This window comes from Chelonoidis abingdonii, chromosome 14 (assembly GCF_003597395.2).
Source record: "Chelonoidis abingdonii isolate Lonesome George chromosome 14, CheloAbing_2.0, whole genome shotgun sequence".
NCBI classification, from domain to species: Eukaryota; Metazoa; Chordata; order Testudines; family Testudinidae; genus Chelonoidis; species Chelonoidis abingdonii.
In genome coordinates, this window is record NC_133782.1 from 3,537,026 (window position 1) to 3,557,743 (window position 20,718).

General features: G+C 54.1%; 1 protein-coding gene across 6 annotated transcripts; it reads right to left on the minus strand.

The window, feature by feature from the left end:
* Window positions 1-3,966: 3,966 nt before the first annotated feature.
* On the minus strand, window positions 3,967-19,768 carry LOC116816805 (sodium-dependent lysophosphatidylcholine symporter 1-like). Of its 6 annotated transcripts, none has more exons than XM_032766337.2 (14): window positions 19,536-19,768; window positions 18,088-18,210; window positions 17,592-17,716; window positions 16,137-16,269; window positions 15,183-15,261; window positions 14,174-14,331; window positions 13,964-14,054; window positions 13,325-13,446; window positions 12,159-12,242; window positions 11,742-11,825; window positions 9,609-9,721; window positions 8,824-8,967; window positions 7,949-8,125; window positions 3,967-6,856 (listed from the first exon to the last, which is right to left on the minus strand). In XM_032766337.2, exons 1-14 carry the CDS (start codon window positions 19,620-19,622, stop codon window positions 6,850-6,852), a joined length of 1,527 nt encoding a protein of 508 aa, XP_032622228.1. In that variant the 5' UTR covers window positions 19,623-19,768; the 3' UTR covers window positions 3,967-6,849. The 6 variants fall into 6 exon arrangements, 5 of the variants coding, with proteins under 5 accessions (XP_032622228.1, XP_032622229.1, XP_032622230.1 ...); XM_032766338.2 differs by lacking the exon at window positions 19,536-19,768 and adding an exon at window positions 18,485-18,876; XM_032766339.2 differs by lacking the exon at window positions 18,088-18,210 and having other exon boundaries at window positions 19,536-19,716.
* Between the last annotated feature and the right edge of the window lie 950 nt (window positions 19,769-20,718).

Consider the following 20,718-nt stretch of genomic DNA (forward strand, 5'->3'; position numbering starts at 1 on the left):
AGTAGGTGGGGGAACTTCACGCAAGATGGCCGCCGCTCGCGCAGGGCGGGCCGTCTCTAGGCGGCGAGCTCCTCTATGGCGGGCGGGAACGGCCCGAGGAGGGCTGCGCATGCGCGCGGCGCTCTCACCTGGCCTCCTGAGCTGAGCTGCGCGCGGCGGCGCGGCGCTGCGGTCGGCGCGGCGGCGGGCGCAGCGGAGTATGCGTGCACGTGGAGACCATCGCCCCTGGAGATCGTGAGGGCGCCCGGCACCGCCCCCCGCGGGCTGCCCCACCCGAGACCCGGCCTCGCCCCCCACACCCGGTCCCCGGCGCTCACGTTTCTCGGTCTCTCCCGCAGGCGGACCTTCCCAAGCGCGACAGACCTGCGGGTCGCACTACACGGGAATCCCTGCCGCGGGCGCCGAAGCCCCGTGCCTGCGGGGGAGGCCGGCCCCAAGCTTGCCCCGAGGGTGTCGGGGGCCGGTGCCCCATAGCCTTGCCGCGCGTGTCGGGGGGGGGCGCTCCCCAGCGCGCGGAGCCGTGTCCGGCCGCCGCAGGGCGGCCATATTGGCCCCACGGGGCGCGCTGGGATCGTTGCCATGGGGACCGGGCGCCCCCGAGCAGAGCCCCCCCCTGCAGTCAGGGGGGAGGAAAGAGACCCTAGGCTAGAAAGCGGGGCGCTGCAGTCCCATGACTCCAGGAGCTGGGGCTTGGGGGCATCGAGTAGCGATCCGCGCCCCTATGGCCCCGGGCCGGGCTCGCTGCAGCGAGCAGGCGGGTAAGACTGACCCTCTTGCCCCACGAGCTCGCCTCCCGGCGCTTGGGCTGGGGCTCAGCCCCTGGCAGCTGGGGGGCTGCACTGGAGCCAGACACACTCTCCCTGTGTCGGGGTAACGCCATCGCTCCGGGCGGGGGTGAAGCTCCCCCCCCGAGCCCAGTCACACCGAGCTGGGCTGACAGTGAGCAGGCGGGGAACATCCGCACAGGGTTTTCCGGGGGGGGCTATAAAACACAGCCCCTGATCTCCACCTGTCTGATCACCCTATACTAGGGTGACCAGATGTCCCGATTTTATAGGGACAGTCCTGATTTTGGGGTCTTTTTATTATATAGGCTCCTATTACCCCTCCACCCCCTGTCCCAATTTTCCACGCTTGCTGTCTGGTCACCCTAGCCCATACTGACCTAACACCCGCCCGTCCCAGGGGACAGCGCTGTGTCACAGGCAAAGGTCTCTTGCCGCCAGAGCTACCACCTCGGGGAGGTGGGCACTAGAGGAGAAGTAGTCGCGTCTTCATTAAAGCACCAGAGCCGCTGCATCAGGGCTGTAGCTCTACCTGTAGAGAAACCCTCAGACTTTGAACTCTACATTCAAGAGCGCTTCCCCCCATTACCTGAGCAACTGTTTTATCCAAAAATCTCTTCGGGACCCAGGAGCAGCTTTGCATTGAAGAGGATTATTTCTAGTTAGACGTCTTATTGCCTCAGCTGAAGTGGAGGAATTTGACTTTTGCTAAGTGAGCAGGGATGCTTCATGGACAGGGAAGAGCATTAAAAAAGCAAACGCTTTCAGCGGGTGGCATTAAAATGCAAGACAAGCGGAGATGCGTAACATAATAGATAAGAGGCTGGAACACAGGATTTTAATTGAACTTCATTGCTCAAATCTTTTAGAAAGCAAAATATTCAAACTCCAACATTCCAGGTTTGCTTTGTTCTTAACTGTAGAAATATTTCAATTCACATACCCCCGTTCTATTATTTGCCAGATTGATGTCTGTCCCTTTTCCATGAGACTGGTGCCAGCAGAGAAAAGGTGATAAGCCCAAATCCAAGATGGAAATAGGAGAGCGCGTGCTTGTGTAACTGCTGATTATTATCTCTGTCGAAGGGGACCGCAGCAATCTGCTGTGGAAATCTGTAGTGTTCACCTTCCCCATATTGGTAAATGGGAGTGAGGATGTGGGAAGGGAAGACACAGCTCAGTTTATTTATAAGTATTTTCATGATGCTTATCACTCAAGTATATGAGCACTTTGCACGCTTTAGTCATAGCCAGCTTCCCTATGAGGTAGGAAGTGTTACCATCTTTGTTGTCAGCTGGTGAAACCATGCCACAGAGAGGTCACATAAGAAACCTGCAGAATAGCAGTGGTCCAGATCACCTGATGTTTAACCACAGGGTGATCCTTCCTCCCTAGTGGAACTGTAGTGGTGCTAACTCCCGCAAGTCCTTTAGGCAGCAATTAAAATGAACTGGTATTTTGCCCAGTCAGTTGACTATAGCCCTAAGCACCCAAGGTAGAGATGATCCGTTACACAAGATGTGATTCTCTGCAGCTTGAGGTCTTCAAACCACAATTTGAGGACTTCAGTAACTCAGGACATAGGTTACGGGTTTGTTACAGGAGTGGGTGGGTGAGATTCTGTGGCCTGCATTGTGCAGGAGGTCAGACTAGATGATCATAATGGTCCCTTCTGACCTTAAAGTCTATGAGTCTATCACTAGTAGTAGGCGAGATTATATCTCATGTAATAGCATCATCAGTGGTGTGTTAATAAGTGCCTGGCGAAGACTGGTGCCACCAATGTACCACAGATTATCCTTAGAAAAGTAAAATGGCATTGCTGACGCCCCCGGTTTCCATCACAGTGTACTGGCAGAAGTGAAGCTGAAAGCTTGTCAATAACTCCACAGCGATTACCCCACACTTCCTCAGGCGCCCCTCAGAGCTCTCGGCACCACTCTGGCCTCACAGCAGACTGCTCAGTCACTTTTCTCCATGTCCCATCTACCCTGCTGGGTCAGGACACAGCAAAGGTGTTTAGTGACTCCTAGAAGTATCAGAACTAGCTTCTTCCAGCTCAACCACTGAGCCCCAGGAAAATGGCTTTGCCCAGTTAACCTTCCCCACATACAGTCTAAGCTCTAACAAAGGACCTCCTGTACTTTCTTGGATCCAACTGCTCTTCTGGCCAAACACTTTGTCAGCATCTCTGCTGTGCTCTCCGGAGAAACATCTTATCCCTAACTAGAGCTCCTCCCAGCTGAGAGACAAGTCTTTGGCCTTGGCTACACTGGCGCGTTACAGTGCTGCAACTTTCTCACTCAGGGGTGTGAAAAAACACACCCCTGAGCGCAGCAAGTTACAGTGCTGTAAAGCGCCAGTGTAAACAGTGCCCCAGCGCTGGGAGTGCAGCTCCCAGCACTGCAAGCTAATCCCCTTGAGGAGGTGGAGTACCTGCAGCACTGGGAGAGCTCTCTCCCAGTGCTGGCGCCGTGACCACACTCACACTTCAAAACGCTGCCGCAGGAGCGCTCCCATGGCAGCGCTTTGGAGTTTCGAGTGTAGCCAAGCCCTCGTTATAGCTGTAGCCATTTCAAGTATGCCCAGTCACCCCCCAGCCCTGCCATAATCCCTTCCCTGTCAGACTGCATGTGAAGGCATGTACATTCCACCACAAGGCTATGTAAGAAAATACTGGTTCAAGACATAAAGCTCAGAAGAAAAATAAAGAACTACATTAGGTCCATGGTTCCCCGTTAACTGTTGTGGAAAGCTTGGTGGGTTAGTCGGTCACTTCTGAAGACCCAGATTCAAATCCCCCTTGAGCTTGGTGTTCTCATCTTGTTCCTTACTGAACAGTGGACTGGACACCTGCAATGTCCACATGATTTCCAGGATCTCTTTAACAGAACTTTCTTAATGGGGAAGGATGTATAGCAAGGGCTGTCTGAGACAGAGAGATGAGCTGGAAGACCTCAGTGGTCAGCCTTGGTGACACCACAGTGAGGTCTGCACTCAGCAGGGAACAGAATGAGGTGTCAGCTTCTAGTATCTCAGTTCATGGTGAAACTTTACAACCCGCAAAACAAGCTGATTCTCCTTGAACGATTCCCCACCAAGCTGGCTGATATGCAGGGAGAGCTGTGAAGGGAGGCCTTCTCCTGCTTGCAAAGCAAGAAATGCCAAGGGGAGAAAACATTAATGTTTGCACTGGTTTAATATTTTTAAAAATCTGCCTTTGAGTTTATAATTAAAAAAGTTGAAAAATACTGACATCAAAAAATACAAATGTACAAATACAAATCCACCTGAAAGGATGGCGCAGCACAATACACATCCTTCCCAACCTGAGTGATGTGATATAGCAATTGCAAATGCATCTGAACACAGTTCTTATCAACCATATGACTTTTAGCATGAGAACTAATCATGTTTCATTTCTTGGCACGCAAAGGCCATCAAAATACATAGACAATAATGTTGAATGGGAAGCAATGGGCCATAGCCCACTAGGTTCAAAACACCCAGAGCAGCCTTCCTGAATTACATTTCTGGCCCTGGTGACAAAGTAAATGTGATCTGTGCGTAACTGATACAGTGTTGCTTTCCTGCCAGGCTATCTGCAGACATCCTGCTACAGCTCTGAGATGAGATCTTCCCCATTCACTGCGAAGTGTGGTTAACTCTTAAGCCTCATGATGCCACTCTAAGGACCAGATTTTCAAATAAAGTGGGTGCAAAACTGGGGGCTAATTTGCACAAATACTGCCGTTATGTGTGCAGATTGGGTAGCTGCAAGCTCAAATGTTTAAAGCAGTGGTTCTCAACCTATTTACGATTGTCTGCCTCATATGCAGCTCCCTGTGTGTTATGCTTGTTGCGTCCACACTATATATATATTCTACCTGTATGGCCCTGATGATGTCACATGGGCCGCAGCTGTGTGCTGATTGGGTCGCCTGTGGGTTGAGAACCACTGGTTTAAAGAAAAGGCAGAAATAGCACTGGCCTGAAAAATAACAAGCTAATGCATGATGCCAAAGGCAATTAAATTTTACTTACTGAAATTTTAGTCACTACAGAGGGCCAGAGCCACCCTTGATCTTTGTGCGGTGGGAGATTTGCAGTGTGCTGAAGGTTGTACAAGATGCTGATTTCGTAGAGCTGTTCCAGAAACTATTAAAAGTGCAATTCAGCCGTTTCCATTGAGTGAATCTGACACCCCTGCAGATGGCAGGCACAGGGCAGACCTTGCAATAAACCCCTAAGAAAGCAAGATTGCAGGTAGCTTAGTCCATTTCTGCGACCCCTTTCACAGAAAAATTCATCTGATTGATAACTAGCTGAACTGCCTGCTAATGAACCCAAGGCAAGGAACCATGGCTGGTTTTGGAAATAGTGATACTAGAGGTCGTGTGGTGTGTATACTTCTCCTTTTGGGCATGTGCTTTTCTTTTGAGTTTCTAAACTTGAACTTTGGTATCTTTCTGTAGATTAATAGATTCTGTCTTTAAAAACACAGGGGACCAAGCCTCTGGGAAACAAGGTGAACTAGGATCATCCTACTGGCCACTCTCCAGGAATAGCGTCATGCCAGCAGGTGATCAAAATACTGTAGCTTTCTCTGTGATAGATGATGAAGGCAGGTGCTTAGCCATTGACAACAGGTAGTGAACCACTTTTCCTTACCCCTCCCAAGCCTCACAGCCTACATCTACCGTGCTTCCTTCAGCCCTGTCACTAACCAGCAGTAATACCTCAGACCTGGTACCCATGTTACAGCGTGTCAGAGTGACTACCCACACTGTATCTAACCCACAGTTCCAAGTGGCTGAATTCAGCAGTTCCCTTTGGCTTGGCATTCTGGTTGGAGAACAGTGAGTCAGCTGCTCTGCATGAGGGAGGTTGTAATCCCAGGCCTGCGCAGGGCTACAAGGCAACTAACATCCCTACACTCACCTGGCCCACTCCCTGTGACCTACAACCTGCAGAGGAAATTCCACCTCGGGTGATCTGACTGACAGTGGTCTAGCGATCGCTGATTGGTTCTTTGACCATAGAGATTCCCATGGGGCGTACTAGGAAGTGTCCAGGCAACAATGTGGATTTCTAGCTAGCTACTGTACTTCTGAACTCCTGGTACTGACCTTGCTCTGACTCTGATTCCGACTCCTAATCAACGCCTGGAAACCCAACACAGACCCTGATGGCTGATATTGACCTTGGACATGATTTCTGACTCTGGCTAGACCCTCAGCTTGACTATTGACTCTGATACTGGCTCTGATCCCTGGCTTCAGTTTTGGGATCCCAAGCTCTTGCCACTAGTCCTGCCTACCTTTACCTAGGAACCTGACAGAAGTAAATCTTCATGCTGGAAGGCAGGAACTGATCACCACATGGGGTCAAAAGGACCCTTCCTCCCTCATCTCCTCACAGGTACAGTATTACTCAGTCAGGATCATTAAGGAGGTGTTTCACACCTTCCTCTGAAGCAGCCAGCATTGATCATTCCACTATCAGAGATAGGATCCGGGATGAACTGGACCATCTGTCTGTTCTGGTGTGACAATTCCTTCGTTCCTAATGAGATGGGTGGGTTAGTACTGTGTAGGAGACCTCATCTTGCCAGTTTGATGACCTAGAAATATATTATGCATACAATACCCTTCCAAAAAAATTGTATTTCCCCCAAAACTTAGCTCTCGGTACTAATGATCCTGATCTTCCAAAGAGAAACTCTCTCTTTTCTCCCCACATCTCCCCCACCCTGTGGTCCTGTTTTGAGTGTGCCAGAGCAGCCAGAAAAGCAAAAGCTAAGCCATACAGAACACAGTGTTGTGGGGTCACGCGAGCTCTGAAGGCCTCACTGCAGAAGCACTGCAGGGCTGGGCTGGCACAGGGAAAGGCAGTAAGCACAGCAGTGTCCTTTGTGATGGGGAAAATCAGCAACAACAGGCAGCTGAGCCTTTAAATTACACTGATGCATTCTCATGGCCATGTAACAATACTGGATTCTTTCCAAATGAATTTCCCGACATTGGCTCAAGGTTTAGTTTACCCTGGGTTTTCGTTCTTTACCTAATGACTGTTAAAAAGAACAGAAATGAATATGAAGTCCAACTTATAATCCACATTAAAGAGTGAGAGGGAGGATGCAGTGCTTGGTCCCAGACCCAGTCTCACTGCATCAACATGGAGTGCCCTGGCCATAAACCGGTTTATTTCCTGGCAAATTCTCCTTTTCTCCCCAAACATCTAGGCATGGGGACAAAAAGGAGCAGAGGCGACAATCACTCAGACTCAGAGACACATTTCAGGACCCATATCTCCAATTGTTCTTGAGGCAGCACTGCCTGCTAGCAAATGGGGAGTATTGTTCTGGTCATCCCTGTCTCAATGTACAGGGTGCGGAGGAGACACCTGACGGAGCCATCACTGCTGGCCAGCCATGTTATACCTCCTGAAGCTTCCCAATTCAGGGGGCCCCCAAGCTGACATCCTGCAGCAGATCCTGGAACTGCTGGCATTGCATTGTATAAAGAACTTTAAAAACCCCAGTGTGCTGGAAAAGGTATCAGGGCTACACTAGAGGCACTACGTCGGCATAGCTGCACCACTGTCCTGTGTCTGGTGAAGATGCTGTATGCTGACGGGCAAGATCTCTCCCGTTGTCATCATAAATCTGCCTCCAGGTGAGGCAGTGACTATGTCAGTAGGAGAAGCTCTCCCACTGCCACAGTCCTGTCCACACCAGTACTTAGGTCAGTGTAACTTACGTCGCTCGGGGGGTGGCGTAAATTCTACCGAAGTAAGCGGTAGTGTCGACCTGGCCTGAATAAAGACAGTAATCCTGGCTCCACGGCAGGAATCACTACAGGGAGTGGTGTAGGAGAGCAGACTATAGGGGAGCCCCCAGCTCTCCCAGTCCCAGCCTCTCCTAACTAGGAAAAGGTGTAGAAGGATTTGCTGGCTGGTTGCCATTGAGTGTGGATTGAGATCTGAGTTGAATTCCACTGCAGAGTGGCTATAATATACTCATGCTGGGGAGTCCCTCCAAGTCAGCCATCTCCTTTGTGATGGAGACCTGTGCTAGGCGTATTAGGCAGTTCTAGCATGGAGGCTCGAACCAAAGAACTGCAGAATACAGTAAACTCTCCTCAGAGGGCACTGCACTTACCCAGCTGCCTCCATCTCCACCCTCATCTGTTTCCTCCTCTCCTCATCAATGGGGTAGAAGCGGAATATGGCCATGGCAATGAGCAGCAGGGTTATTGGGACAGGGGCCATGAGTATCTGCAGCGTGAGGATGACAGAGGGGTTGTGTGTGCAGTCACTGGCTCTGTAACCTGCAAAACTGAAGAGAAGCACAATAAAAAAAAGCACCAGCTTTCAACCATGGAAACACTGGCCTTCGTTTCCCCTAGAAACAGGAGCCCCTGGGCAGAGTCCTGGCAATGGCAAAGCTTACACACACCACAGTCATGGCAGAGAACTGGAAAGGAGCAAACAGCAACTTCACTTGCAGGTTTGCTGAGCAGGAAGTGCTGTGGGGAATGGCATAGGAGAGCTGGCCATGGGACACTCCCAGCTAGTCCAGTTCCAGCCACCCCCAGCAGGAGGTGCAGTGAGGAATGGCATAGGAGAGCTGGCCCTGGGGAGCTCCCAGATAGTCCAGTTCCAGCCACCCCCAGCAGGAGGTGCAGTGAGGAATGGCATAGGAGAGCTGGCCCTGGGGAGCTCCCAGATAGTCCAGTTCCAGCCACCCCCAGCAGGAGGTGCAGTGTGGAATGGCATAGGAGAGCTGGCCCTGGGGAGCTCCCAGATAGTCCAGTTCCAGCCACCCCCAGCAGGAGGTGCAGTGTGGAATGGCATAGGAGAGCTGGCCCTGGGGAGCTCCAAGATAGTCCAGTTCCAGCCACCCCCAGCAGGAGGTGCTGTGGGGAATGGTGTAGAATGCTGGCCAGGGGGAGCTCCCAGCTATTCCTGTTCCAGTGTCTCCCATGGGGTACCTGTGAACCCAGTGAAAAATAGAAAGTAGATTTTGAGGCCTACTGTAGGCTCATTGTTGATATCCCCAAGGAGAGTCCTCCTGCAAACTTGTTGAAGAAAACATAGAACGAGTAGAAAAAAGCTTCCAGGTTTAGATAGTTCGGGTTCTTCAGCTTGAAATCATCCACTGCATCTGGTAGCATGGACCTGGGGATGAACAGCCCGGTAAAGGTGCTAGTCAAACCCAACACTGCTGCCTGCCCTGGTTCTCTCCTGTTAGCCATTGCTGGGTTTTGACACTGCAGCCCTCCAGCACTGGCCAAAGCTTTGGACTACGATTTGGGGAAAAAACACAGTTTTTCAAGACTGCATGTGCACTTATGTGCCTAAGCTGAGCAATTGCTCTATCTGCATGTGCAAATAAGGCATGCAAATGTGTCCACATATTTGCATGAGTCTGGACATTGGGCCTTGGATGCTATTTTGCAGGAGGCAGTACAGGAGAGAAGGTAAGTGTTTTGCATAATGAAAGCAGGGCCACATGTGTGCAGCTAACTCAGCGTTTACACTGTTCGCAGACTGACGCAATGCCAGTGCTGTACAATCACTCAGTGACACACAAACCTCCCCGTCTAATGCCACTCACCCCCACGACAAACGTGCCCATCCCCCTTTGCTCTGGAATTTGGCCATGCAGATGAACGCACCCACGTCTAGGCCTTTATCAACCAGGCTTCCCAACAAACTCTCCCTCTCCTGCATTCAGTTTGTTCCTCCTACCAACCTAGCCCTTTAACCGTCCAGGAATGAGCAGCCCCAGCCGTGGCTTGGAGAACCGCTCCACTCACCAGGGTAACAAGTAGAGGACAGCCATGCTGCATCCCGCTAATATCATCATGAAGACGAAGAGCAGGAAGTTGTGACTCACTAGGGTGATAACGATGAGGGCAGGGATAATTAACTACAGCCGAGAGAGAGAAAAGCGCTTATGCTCCCTTTGCTCTGCATGCGTGTGGCCCTCATGCCCCAGGACCCAAAGACCGTGCTCCCCACTGTCTCCATGCAAACGCCTCCTCGGCTCACAATACCTACTATGGACTAAACCTCACTTCTCCCGCCAGAGCTGCCTGCAAGTCCAGTAGCAACTCTGCCTCAACACTTGGACATGAGACTATTTCTGATATTTCAGTGCCCCCTCTATGGTCTACTACTCTATGGAAGCTCCTCAGGACAGGGACTGCATGTCTCCTTCCTGTGGTCTGTGCAGCCCCCTGAGAGCATGGACAGAGCTCGACAGATGATAGCATAATGCTGCATTAATTACTAGAAATCGTGAGTGCCATAGGAACGTCCATAGGAGCAGAAATCAAATACGATTCCAGCGTAGAAGGGAGCATGGTGCAGTGGTGAAACTCGGCGTCTGGATTCCTGGGTTCTGGCTCTGCCATTCTCACTACATGACCTAGATCCAGATTTACAAAGGGATTTAGGTGCCTAAAGATGCAGATAGTCACCCCTGTGGGATTTTACAAAAGCACCTAAGCAGGTTGGGCGCCTGACTCCCCTGACTGTCAATGGGAGTTAGGCACATAACCTGCCGAGGTGCTTTTATAAAATCTCGTTAGGTGCCTGTCTGCATCATCAGGGACCTGAGTCCCTTTGTACACGTGGCCCCTAGAGATGAGCACCCACAATGGGGGGCCAGGCTTTGAGCAGAGCTCAGCGCAGTAGATGCAGCCCTAAGGGAGCCCCCCAGCTCCCACTGACACTCACTGCAGGTGTGGACACAGACCCCTAGGGCTTGATCTTGTGAGGTTTGGGGTGTCCTCAGCAAACCCTGACCTCCCTGGGAAAACTCCCTGCGCAGCCCCACGTCCATTCCTTCCCCCCCCCTCCTCCCCCGGCGCCTTAGCTGTACCCACTGCATGGGCTAGCAGGAGGACAAGTTAATTAACCTGAGGGGTGGAAGGCTCTAGGGAGGTGGTGACCAACTTGCAGCCCATGGGCCGCACGTGGCCCATCAGGGTAATCCACTCGCGGATGCAAGACAGTTTGTTTACATTGGCTGTCCACAGGCACAGCCACCCGCAGCTCACCATTCCCGGCCAATGGGCGCTGCAGGCTGCAAGGAAGTGCTGGCTCACGGGCCACAGGTTGCCCACCCCTGCTCTAGGGGAATGCAAAGCATTAATCAACTCTTCTTACTCTCCCTGGGTATTAAGGACAGGGAACAAACAGCCCTGTGAGAGCCAGGGCCGTATGGGGGAGGGGAAGGGAATCATGCTGCAGTCGCTATACTGGTCCCTGCCCGGGCTGTGGCCGATGGGTTTTACACAAAGCTGCGCGTGCATAGCAGAGAGATCGCAGCAGAGCAGACTGGGCATCTACATGCTGCACGTTCTCTGCGCTCCCTGCACCGAGCTGAGCCTGTGCGATTAGCCCAGGAGGCCTTTCAGCCCGGTGACATTTTCAGTCAGCCCTCCGGGGCGGTGATGGTGCCAGCAAGCCCACCGTGTCCTGGAGGTGGCTGTGCTAGGGTGTTTGCTGGGAGTCTCGTGTAAGGGTGCTGGGTCAGACTTTCGCCTTCCCCGTGGGCATGTGTTCCACAGCGGCAGCGGGGGGAGGGCTAAAGAGGAGGGGCTCATAGAGGCTCCAGAGCCAGCTCTGTTCAGCAGAAGACACTCCAGGGAATGGGGCAGAACTGCTTATGGACGTGCTCATCGCTACCCCAGTGGGGCCACATGCAGCAGGGGTCCCTGCAAGGAACGGCACAGGTGGGCTGGGGAGGGGCTTTCAGTTACTCCAGTGCCAGCCCCTCCCAGCAGCAGGCGCTGTAGGGAGCAGGGTAGGAGGGCTGACGGGGGGCAGGGTGCCCACTCCCAGCCTCTTCCAGAAGGAGGCACTGCAGGGTGCAGGGCAGAAGTGCTGTAGGAATTTCAGTTTAAATATCTATTTAAAGCCAGAGGCAAAAGGAAACTCACTGATAGGCCCACGAACACAGCTGGTTTTTTCCCAAAACGTACCAGGAACCACTGCCAGAAGGGTATGGAGAGGGAAGCCACGACCTGAGGGAGACAGAGCCACAGCGAGAGACTCAGCAAGGCCTTCCAGGACCCTCGGAGCATTCCCTCAGAGACATCCATGTTATGGCATGGGAGACACGGGCAGCAAAGATACTGAAATCCATCAGACCAGCCTTGGGCACCGTTACCCCCTTTCCCTGCCCTGCCCTGCCCACACTGGGGGCCTTCAGATCAACCTCTGTCATGCGAGGTGAAAGAGTGGGAGGGGCCCTGGATAGGTGGGGGTTTGACCCCTCCCTTGAGTACACTATGGGGCACCATTGGCATCAGAGAGTGGGGCTGTGAGGGGAGACAGGTTCCACTGTGTAGACGTACCAGCATGATGAGCACCAAATGCTGGAACCTCCCAGCAAGCCCAGCAGCATGTGTGCAGAAAAAGGCAAAGATCCCCTGAGCGATCTGGGAAGGGAACATACAGACGCTCAGCACTTAGTTCCTGGGCCTGCTGTCCAGCCCCGAAGGGAGCCTGCAACGTAGCAAGCTGAGAGGTCAGAGGGTTCTTTGCTGCTCCTCACCAGCTGGCTGGAGATGCCTGTTCCGCCTGCCCCCCACTCTCATACACACGCTGCTGACTCCCCATCCATTTTTCCAGGGATCTCAGAACCCACCTGTCAAACGCAGTTCTCAGCCAGTGAGTCACTGGCTGGGTCCCACACCTGCACTTCGTAGCACCGGGCCTTCATCTCCCACCTGCCTCTCGGGGGCTTTTTCATTTTAATTTTAAAGCCAAAAACGCTCCTGTGAATTCTGTGCTGGTGAAAAGAGTCAGATCAGCTGCCCCATAGACCCAAATTCTCTCTTTGCTCATGGATCAGGCACATCATGGGCATCAATGGAGCAAACGCCCCTATAGCGCCTGCTAATGTGCCCTGGACAGACCCCCCCTCACAATAAGGGGGGCGTTCATTCTCTTTGCCCATTCGCTCCTTGGTCTCTCTGCCGAGGCTGCCGGCAAGAGGTAGGTGAGGTGATTTCTAGGATACCAACACTCATCCTTGGGGAATCTGACAAGAGAATACGGGATTCATGATGACCAAGAGGCCACCTAACAGTGTCTAGCAGGAACAACTGTCAATCACTGCAGACCTAGGATGGATTTGAACCCGCACCCTAGAGTTAAAGGCTCTGCACAGGATCTCTCCTGGCCTATTGACCCCGTCGGGGGTCTTATCACCACAGTCCCACAGCAGGGGCTGCTGCAATGGGGGATTGTATTGGTGGGCAGGGATGGGAAAGGTAGAGCCAGGGGCTGGGCACAGCCTGTCCCATGGGTGGTGAAAGCCCTGGGAGTCTGTGCAGGTCCCTGCCTGCCTCTTCCCCCACAGCTCGTGTGTTTCAAGCTGCCGGTCCCCCACCATCCCTCTGGAGACCTGCTTCTCCTCCTTGTTCAGATCCTTTTGCCCCAGGACTTGCAGAAAGAGCCCAGCTGCTGCCCATGCTGCAATCACCCCTCTCCACACCAGCTGGGGCTGTGATCGTACCTGGAAGGCCAGGGACATGAAGAGGAAGCCACCAAGCAGCCAGACATAGGGCAGGTGTCCCAGGATTATTCGCAGGCTGTGAAAGAAGGGCAGCTGGGCCTTTCCCAAGGGACTGAAGGGCCCTGCAGAGGTGAGAAGGGAATTGCAGCAGAGTCACCCCCAGCCCTGCCCCACGGGGATGAAGGTGATTACTGTACGCGTTCAAGCCGAGAGCCGCAAACACTAGCCCAGGCCGCCTCGCGACTGATGAGGCCTTCGCCATGTTTGGCCCAGCCTGCCAGCCTGACCGGGGTTCTGACCGGCCTTGCCATACTGCGGTCTCATTTTTCCTTCTGCCTTCCCAGTCGAGGGAAGCAGCTCCCTCAGAGCTGAGGCAAACTGGATGATGGAGGAGGCTGGAAAGCAGCAAGCCACCAACTCCCACGACATCGCAGGCTGGTGAAAATCTTGACTGAAGCATGCACCATGCCCCTCAACCTGCCTCCTTCCCACCCACAGGCCAGGCACTGTCCCCCCGACAGCCCGCCCAGCCAGCAGATTCCCAACTCCCTCCCCCACAGGACTTGCACCCATCCCCCAGAGCCATGGCCACAGGGCACCTCCCAACCATAGCAAGAGGAGCCAGAGAAGTGACCTAACCAGGCTGCTCCTTCACTCCGAGGAAGAGAATCAGGCAGGCCATGCAGTAGAGTGAGCCCAGGACCACGGCGGCGATCATGTACGCCTTGCGCTGGAAGACAAGAGCTGATGCAGCCATCACAACCTAGGCGCTGGCTGCAGGGAGCACAGACAGCGCTCTCCCACCCAAAGCTCTGCAGAGGGGCAGGGAGCAGACGGCCAGGTGCTTACCGTGTTCTCCAAGGTGTCGGTGAGCCCCGGGGAGGTGCTGTTGTACAGAGTCCCATTGGGCACACTGCAGCTTTTCATCATGCTGGCATGGTACCCGCTGACTATCTGCCCCTGGATACCCGAGCCGACCAGCGTGCTGAACACCTCCACCCCCATTCCTGCCAAGAGCCAGGACAGATGGGAGAGGGGTCAGTCAGCCTTGCAGCCTGAGCCTCAGAGCAGATCCCCTAGGGAAAGGGAGGTCACCATGTGCCTTGCAAACTAACATATTGGCTTTATGTGCCTGAAAGGTAGGGTGACCAGACAGCAAATGTGAAAAATCGGGAGGGGGGTGGGGGGTAATAGGAACCTATAAAAGAAAAAGACCCCAAAATCGTGACTGTCCCTATAAAATCAGAATATCTGGTCACCCTACTGAAAGGGTAAGACTGCCCTCTGGTGGATGCTCACAAAGCAGATAAGAGATCTACTGTTTCTGCCTGCTCTAAAATTTCCCCCTTCACTCCAGTGGTAGGGGGCCTAAATTTTTGGAACTGAGGGGCTAGGGTCTAGTCCTGGTTCCCCATGGGAGTTTTTTGTCTAATAAATGCTTCTACACAGAGACTTTTTTACAGCAACCAGCCCAAGGCCTGTGTGTGTTCAGGATAACCACACCCCGTGCCGTGTGATATTCCCTGCACCGTGGATGGGCTGATTTAACAAAAATAAGAACTTCTTCTAGGGATGCCACGTGCCCTGAGAGAGATTCAAGCCGTCAGGGCGTCCCTGGTTAACACTGCAGCCCAGTTACTCTTTAGCTACAATAACATGGGGATCCCAAGTAGGGGATTTTTTTTTTTTTTTTACATTTTATAACATATCAGGTCAAATTCATGCCTGGTGTGACCCTATTACAAACCCAGATTCAGAGACAACACCCCTCTGGCCTGGAGTGAGAAGTCACACACTGGAGAGAACACACAGGCCTGGGACCGCGAAGGAAACCCTGCATCCAGGCAGCGACACTTACTGTAGGCAGTGGCCGAGTCTCGGTCTCGCTGATTCCCTCCCAGAAACATTGTCAGGGAGGAATACGGCACATGATAGCACTGGGGAGAAAAACAGCTCAGATACCGGACAACTCAGCTGCTTCTCCTCTGCCTGATACTGGGATCCCCTGCCTCTTGAGGCAGACACCCCCTCCCCTCCCGGGACACCTCTGGTGACGTGAGCCCCTTGCAGGAGCTACCACCCCAGAGAACAGATGTGAAAACTAAAACTGCTGCCCTGGTTCAGGAGGTCACCGTATGACCAACCAGATACCATGCCCTACAGCGCCCCCTGCTGGGAACAGCTGGGAGGGAAGAACTGTGAGCTCTACCCCACCCTATAGACTGACCTCCACCATAACCAGCTACCCTCTACCATGCCCTACAGCACCCCCGCTGGGAAAGCCTGGGGCCAGAGCAGCTGTGAGCTCTGCTCAGAGCCAGTGGTCTTATAGGATTCCCTACAGCAGTCCCTGCTGGGAGAGTTTGGCACTGGGGCTGCTGTCAGCTCCCCTACTGGTTGAGTTCCTGTTCTCGAAGGGCCACTCGGGCACCTCCAGCATAGCAGAGATTCTGGTACTCGCAGGCAGTGGCAGGCCCCTGGCATTCCTGGGTGACCCAGCCCCTGCTCGAGTGACCTTGCATGCATGCTCCGTGTGAGGTCACACCCCCAGAGCACATCATTTTGAAGAACATGCCACCCCACCCCTGCTGGCATGACCTCACGCACACACAGTGTGCTCCAGAATGGCATCCCTCACCCGTGATATGGGAAACAAACACATCCGGCTTTGTGTCAGTCCCAGGCAGGGGACAAACGATTTAGAAACAGGATGGTCCAGCTTAAAACGGGACAAGCGGCCTGCCTAGCCTGTTCTCTGCAGCAAGGTGAAGGTGGCTCCGGACACGCTTAGCCGCAGGCGCTGTGTCCTTACACTCATGCTTGTCTGGAAGAAGCAGTACATGCTCAGGTACCAAAGGAACTTGAGGGAGACAGGCATGGCGTCCGAGGGGGTGGACCAGACCAGGCAGTAGAAGACCACTCCGAACGGTGTGGAGGAGACAATCCTGCAGGGGCAAGAGATGATTCGACACAAGCACCGAAGCAAAGTGAGAGTCGGGTTTATTCCTGCCTCATGCACTGGCCTCCTTTGCTGCTCGCCACACCACAGGTCATCCGCTGCAGGATTAGGGTTGCCAGGCGTCTGTTTTTCAACCAGAACGCCCAGTCAAAAAGGGACCCTAGCAGCTCCAGTCGGCACCACTGACCGGGCTGTTAAAAGTCTGGTCAGTGGCACAGTGGGGCCAGGGCTAAGGCAGACTCCCTGTCTGCCCTAGCTCCATGCGGTTCCCAGAAGCAGCTGCCAGGTCCTTGTGGCCCCTAGGCACATGGGCAGCCAGGGAGGCTCCGCATGCTGCCCCGCCCCTAGTGCCGGCTCCACAGCTCCCACTGGCTGGGAACTGCGACCAATGGGAGCTACGGGCGGTGCCTGCAGGCACAAGGGCAGCGCACTGACCCTCCTTGGCTGCCCATGCGCCTAGGGGCCAGCCAGGGTCCTCACCCCCACATCCTGCCCCAGCCCGGAACCCTCTCCTGCACCCTGAACCCCTCATTTCTGGCCCCATGTGGAGCCCGCACCCTCAGCCCAGAGCCCATCCCCCCGACCCCAAACGCCTGCCCCAGCCAAGCCCCCCACACACCCCACATCCCTGACCCCACCCCAGAGCCCGCATCCCCAGCTGGAGCCCTCCTACACCCTAACCCCCTGTCCCAGCCCGGTGAAAGTGAGTGAGGGTGGGGGAGAGCGAGCAACAGAGGAAGGGGGGATGGAGCGAGCAGGAAAGGGCTGTTCTGTTTTGTGTGATTCGAAAGGTGGGGAAACCCTCTGCAGGCCAGGGTGAGCAGGGGAGGGTAGCTTTGCTCAAAGCAAGGAAAAACCAGATAGGCAGCAGCAGAACCGGGCTGGCCCCAGATCTGCTTATCACAACCCCGGCTTGAATATTCAAGGCTCTGGTCCAGCAGTGGGATCCATGGGGACAGGGGTCCAGTCACAGGGACCCAGCTGCAAGGTCAGGGGTTAAATATTAGAGCTGCAATCCTCTGTATATTTACTGTGCTGCTCACTTCATGGGAGAGCTTGTCCCCTTCCCACAGCTTAGCAGATTGTCTGGAGGGCTCCACGGAACGCAGGTGAGAGACACTGGGGAGCAAACCTCCAGGCACCTTGAATATTTAGTGAATCTTGCAGAAATTGCAATTGTTACAAGATGACCGATTCTTTTCAGTGCTCCCCCTTTTCAAACTGCCCATTTTAAGCGCAGAGCCAGAGGCTTTGCCTGGCATCCAAAGCCAAATCAATGCCGGCTCTGCCTCAGCCCCCAGTGCTCACCATGGGATCAGCTTGCCAAGCCTCCTTCTGGGGCTCTTGCTGATCAGGAAGCCGACAGCGGGGTCTGTAACTGCGTCCCAGGCTCTCCCAAGGAAGAGGATCAGAGAGGAATGGAACGGTTCCAACTGGGAGAGACAAACGGCTGCATCAGGCCACAGCACGAAAGTGAACAAGAGCCAGCCAAAGGTGGAAAGAGTCCGAATGACTCGGCTCTGGAGCAGCCAGCTCTGGGCAGAATTCCAGGCTCTCTTTCTGGGAACTGGAATGACATGGAAACCTCTCCGCCCCACACACACATACCCTCCTCCTGCAGCTCTTTGGAGCTAAGGCTCCTGATGAAATCATAGCACTTTAAGCTGAGGGGCACCATCAAGGTCTTTTTCTAAGAACAAGCTGCAAGACCCACTTTCACCCAGACTGCCCCACACATGCACACTCCTGTATGGAGTTGCTCTGCTTCCAAGCCCCACCATCCAGAGAGAAAGCGGTCGCTCACTTGCACAACGTCCAGGAGGAAGATCTGGAGGAAGAACCCGAGGGCATTTCCTGTCATTTGGTACGGAGCACCCCCTATGGCGTAACAGAGCTTCCTGTAGAACGGCAGTGGTGCCGGCTGCATCTGGAACCAAGACACAAATGAGCCCCACTTGCTGCAAACTGACCTGCGCCCAAGATGTGTGCGACCCTGCTCTCTGCCGTTGCTCTTCTCATCTCTGGATATCCTCCCAGCCCTGCCCAGAGTCTCAGCTTTCCCCCTACCCATGATCCCTGCCACTGCAGCTGTCACTTGGGCTGAGGACTCCCCAATCTGAAGCAGCCCCAGGAATTGGTGTGACATGAGGCTTTCCTCTTTCTTCCTTCCAGGCCTGAGTACGTGCCCGCAGCCTGCCCACCACACTCCGGCCTAGCAGGGAGCAACGACCCATGTGTGCACCTCAGGCTTCAATCTGTGGCCTGTGCAGTGTCCGAGTACGTTCCTGCTAGACGGACTTTTCTGTATCAGCGTTTAGTTGGCTAGATGCCCAACTCTGCTAGGAGCCTCAGACACTAATGGAACTTCCATTCCTGCTCTTCCCAGCCTGCACGTTTTCACTCCTTGTCCCATGTGCACCCAGGTGGGACTATTGTTAGCGGGCTTCTGCCCTGACTGCATGCTGTTGGGATCAGCTGCTTTGGTACTTTGTGGACATGAATCTCCCAAGTTACAGACACTAACGGCTTCATTTCCCATGTGCCCTGGTGTATGTCTGTGAAAACACCACATTTCCACTGCACCACACTCAGAATCACTGATCTATTCAGATAACACCCTTTTGCTCTTGCTTTTCTGCTGAGGCTTCATGATAACACACAAGTGCAAATTTCACACAGCATCACCACTGCTGATCCAGGGACAGAATAAAGTCCAGAGTCCACTGGGTTTTTATAGATCCGGGAGAAGGTGCAGGGGAACATTTCAGGGGAAAGGAGAGGGGCTGATGACAGAGTCCATCATTCAGCTAAGTGCAGACAGATTTACTGATTTTCAGAGCTCGCAGCAAAGATCTAGGATGTAGTGAAGCGGGATTCCCTTGTGTTTATGGACAGTTTCACTTTCCCGCTCTCATGCACAAGCCCGCAGCTGCCAGGACTGGCCTGCATGCAGTGCAGGGAGTGCTGAGTTGTTTAAATAACAGTTTCTAGTGCAGCTCTGTTTTTAAAATCTCTTGGTTTTGTAAAAGTGTCTCTTCCGCTTGTGCTTCCCTCCCCAACTTTTCAGGGCCCCGGGCGGCCTGCAGAGGTGTTGACAGGTCACACTTCCTTGAGTGCTGCCTTACAACAGGCGCTAACTACTTATTCTCAAAAACGGCTGAGGCTCTTCAAATACCCGCTGGCTCCCGGAGCCAGCGAGCTTGCACTGGGCTGTGAGAGTCTGGCCCCAAGCCCGTGGCCCGCTGCTCTTACCTCGCCGCGGCTGGAACTCCCCGCGGGGCTGCCTCCCGCGTGGGTTAACCCGGGCAGGGGCGCACGGCCCTGCCTGTCTGGAGGCATGTTTACAAACACGCTGCCTCCCTGCCAGGCAAAGGGAGCCTCGCTCCCGGGTGGGAAAACAACCCCCAGCAGCGCACCGGGGAGGAACCGGAGAGCCCGGCCCAGGCAGGGGCTGAGCTGCCTTATCAGTGGGCAGAGGCAGAACCGAAACTGACCACACACACCCCGGGGAGGAGCCTAGTGAGCGGCAGGGGGAGACTCCTGGCTCAGGTCCCACGCTGCCCTGTGCGCGCTTTGGAGGGCGAGGAGGAGGGTTTGCGCTGAAACAGGCCGGTGCTGGAGGCAGCACTCAGCCAGTGGCTGGGGGGCTTTAGGTCAGTGGGTCTCAGCCTTTGGGGGCCTAGGACTCGTTTGTAAATGTTTAGCGGGTGTCACAGCCCAGGAAATAGTCTGGGGGTGGGGGCCTGGGGGTGGTCCTGCACCCAGGGAGAGGGCTGGTCCTGCCCAGCACTCACCCCACAGTGGCATCTCCTGTGCAGCGGGGTGGCTGGAGTTGGCTATCCGCCCCAGGTGTTGCAAGCTCCCGGGTTGAGGCACTGCTCAGTTTGCCCCCCAGCCAGACCAAACTTGGAGGAGTGGAGCCCTAATCTGGCTCATGGGGTTGCAGCTGCACACATTCAGCCTACCCAGACTCCGGTCATCATGACAGCTGGGCCAAAGCTGAGTGGTGCTGGGACCTTCGTGGCTTCAGTGCCTGGAGCAAGGGGGCAAGCTCAGCCAGCCCTGGGGGACAGGAGCCACCACAAGCCCCTTTGAAGCATCCTGGCGCCCTGTGGGTTGAGGAACCCTGCTGTAGAACTGCAAGGTGAGGGATCGTCATCAGCCCTTTCCAGTCCCCTCCAGCTTGGGTTAATTTACAAAATCTGGAGATTTTGCAGGCTCCACGAATAACAGTGCCGTGACTGACGCAGAAGCACGTCTTTTCATCACCATTTTACTCACATCCTGGATCACAGGCATTACTGATACAGTACCATAGCCGAAGCAGTTGCAGCCAACTCCGACTCCCACCAGCATACCGAAGGCAGTTTTATTATACCTAGCAGCAGGGAGGGAAAGACTGTGAATCCCAAACAAAAATCCACGAGGGGCCAAA

Excerpts from the sequence above, each read along its gene's own strand:
- LOC116816805 (XM_032766337.2), bottom strand. The coding sequence starts at position 19,622 with ATGCCTCCAGACAGGCAGGGCCGTGCGCCCCTGCCCGGGTTAACCCAC. Across the intron at positions 17,717-18,087 it reads TCCTCCTGGACGTTGTGCAA|TTGGAACCGTTCCATTCCTC; the intron begins GTGAGCGACCGC and ends TGTCTCTCCCAG. Across the intron at positions 13,447-13,963 it reads CGGAGTGAAGGAGCAGCCTG|GGCCCTTCAGTCCCTTGGGA; the intron begins GTTAGGTCACTT and ends TCACCTCTGCAG.